Below are 2441 nucleotides of genomic sequence, written 5' to 3' on the forward strand. Positions count from 1 at the left end.
CAAGAATTAGCCTACATTAAACTTGGGTAATACATATTTTTCGACGTTATTACCAATTGCGCCATTTCAATTCGTCGCCCCAAAATGATTGAACGACGCATTTAAAATGAAACGTACAACATTGGTTTCACACTATTCGTCTCTCCTTAATATACTCTCTATATTATCCAAACAAAAATAAATTTTGTTTTTGTACTTAAGCTCTTTTGAAAAATTCCACGGCATTTGACAGATAGCTTTTTTCACTTTAATCGTCAATTGACGGGTCGACTGGTCGCTGTGTGAATTAATATAAAATTTGTTAAAATTAATTTTAACTCGTAACTTTCAACATTTCATAGACTTTTCAACGTTTCATTACTAAGTTTGTCTTGTATCAGCTATGACCACCAAAGTCCCTGCGAAAAAGTTCAAATGGCAACTTGATTTTGCTACAAGGTGAGGAAAGTGCTTGATAACACCTAGGACACTAGATAACACAATTTCCCCGGACAGATCCCGCAGCAGCTCGGACATTGCTTCGCCCCCTGGTTTCAACACATCCGCTGGCCAAGTTCACAGTGAGGTGGCTCGCGACAATGACCAAAGCCATTTGATTCTGAAGAAATCCTGGGACATTGCGCTTGGTCCAATAAAACAGTTCCCTATGAATCTGCTGATAATGTACATGTCCGGGAATTCGATCAGCATCTTCCCCATCATGATGGTGGTAATGATGTTCATTCGGCCAATCAAGGCTGTTCTGTCGACCGGAGCCACGTTTAAAGTAATCGAGGGAGTTCAAGCAACTGGCCAAAAGTTTGTATATTTTCTAGGAAATTTGGTTAATATTGGTCTGGCGCTGTACAAATGCCACAGCATGGGGCTCCTGCCGACGCATGCCTCCGATTGGTTAGCGTTTGTGGAACCACAGGCTCGTCTGGAATACTCGGGAGGTGGAATGTCACTTTTTTAAAAATGATTTGTTGTTTTAAAGAAAACAATATATTTCTCTGATCATGACGATGAGAAATACAATTTGAGTCGAATAAAATCATACGCTTTGGTGAAGTACATTGAAAGAACGCCTTTGTATACGAATTATTCCCCGAGTGAATACTTTTTGCAAGATGTCACTCCAAACTTGCGATGACAAACATTTATTCAAGGTTTCTTATGATCATCTAAAAATTCTTTCACTTTTTCGGAAGTCTTCTCCCATAGTTTTGCTGGTTCATCAACACGAGGAACCTAAAAATAACTAATATTAAAACTTAGAAAAAGTCTACAAAAACAGATCTCAACCAACTTTACGGTATTTCGCAATCGAGATTAGATATTACTTACATCGAAGTTTTGCGTGACATATATACCAGTGTACACACCGGCCCCGAATGTTAACTGTAATAGATGGAAAAATATAAAATTTAGATGTTTCGATCACTCGTAATATCCAATATTTTTAATAAAAAAGATATAAATTGGGAATGATATGGCGTTTACTGTAGGAACGCCAATTTCGTCTAAAAATAGCCAGACTACTTGGCACACTCATTGATCTACATTATATAATTGATCCATAGTATCCCTTTTATAGATACTACAATGATGAACATTAAAAAATAATGGACTATTGCAAAATTTAAAACTTACCAGAAATTTGAGCATGTCCGAAATCCCAAACAGATCCACTTTGACAGATTTTGTTGAACTGGAACAAACGAAAAGGAAGTGTCAAAGGCCGCCTGCTCTGCCTTTGCTTTTGTTATGGAAAAGTGAAATTCTCACGATAGTGTATGTGTTTTTCTCACCTTCACTGCTCATTTGCTTTTATTTTTGTGTACAAGGGTGGTTCTATTCAAGTATTTTGTGTGAGTGGGATTTTCAGATAACTAATAGGCTCAAATTTAATTTATCGCCGTACACATCTTTATTTTGCAATACTAATATTGATAATATAGAGAACATACTTTTAGAAAAAATCTCATTTTCATTTGAGAATAAAAAAACGAAGAGTTTGCATGATTTCTATTGCCGTCACTTGTATTACAGTGATCGTGATTCGCTGGTTGGGCACCTTTTAACTGGACCGCTTTTTAGTTGGACCTTCACTAGTTGGACCATTGTCCAACTAAAAAGCATATAAACGCCAAAATCTCATGTCAAATTCACTTTGACAATGTATTTAACAATCTTTTACGCTACTAACGTCTTTTTTGGAGAGTTTTTGACATTTGTCAGTCGATCCAACTAGTGAATCAAATTCGTTAAGGCTAGTTTACAGTTTGGGAAATGGATCACGGGATTTCGCACGGGATTTGCGTCGGGATTTGATCAGGGAAAATTTCCCGCCGAGATCTCTCCAAACTGTCAAACCAAAAACTCTGCTGCTTCTTAAAAATACAAACAGTATCCAACTTGCAGTAAATCGCAAACCTTCTAAAAATACTATTTTCCCCGTC

General features: G+C 37.0%; 2 protein-coding genes across 2 annotated transcripts; one reads left to right on the top strand and one right to left on the bottom strand.

The window, feature by feature from the left end:
• The first annotated feature begins 242 nt into the window (after positions 1-242).
• LOC131692261 (ER membrane protein complex subunit 4) lies at positions 243-1038 on the top strand. Its single transcript, XM_058979220.1, has 2 exons — positions 243-438; positions 496-1038. Exons 1-2 carry the CDS (start codon positions 383-385, stop codon positions 953-955), a joined length of 516 nt encoding a protein of 171 aa, XP_058835203.1. The 5' UTR covers positions 243-382; the 3' UTR covers positions 956-1038.
• On the bottom strand, positions 962-1776 carry LOC131692263 (short transmembrane mitochondrial protein 1). Its single transcript, XM_058979221.1, has 3 exons — positions 1633-1776; positions 1327-1380; positions 962-1230 (listed from the first exon to the last, which is right to left on the bottom strand). The coding sequence occupies exons 1-3, from the start codon at positions 1645-1647 to the stop codon at positions 1144-1146; spliced, it is 156 nt and encodes a 51-aa protein (XP_058835204.1). The 5' UTR covers positions 1648-1776; the 3' UTR covers positions 962-1143.
• Positions 1777-2441: the final 665 nt, after the last annotated feature.

Source organism: Topomyia yanbarensis, chromosome 3 (assembly GCF_030247195.1).
Source record: "Topomyia yanbarensis strain Yona2022 chromosome 3, ASM3024719v1, whole genome shotgun sequence".
Taxonomy (NCBI): Eukaryota; Metazoa; Arthropoda; class Insecta; order Diptera; family Culicidae; genus Topomyia; species Topomyia yanbarensis.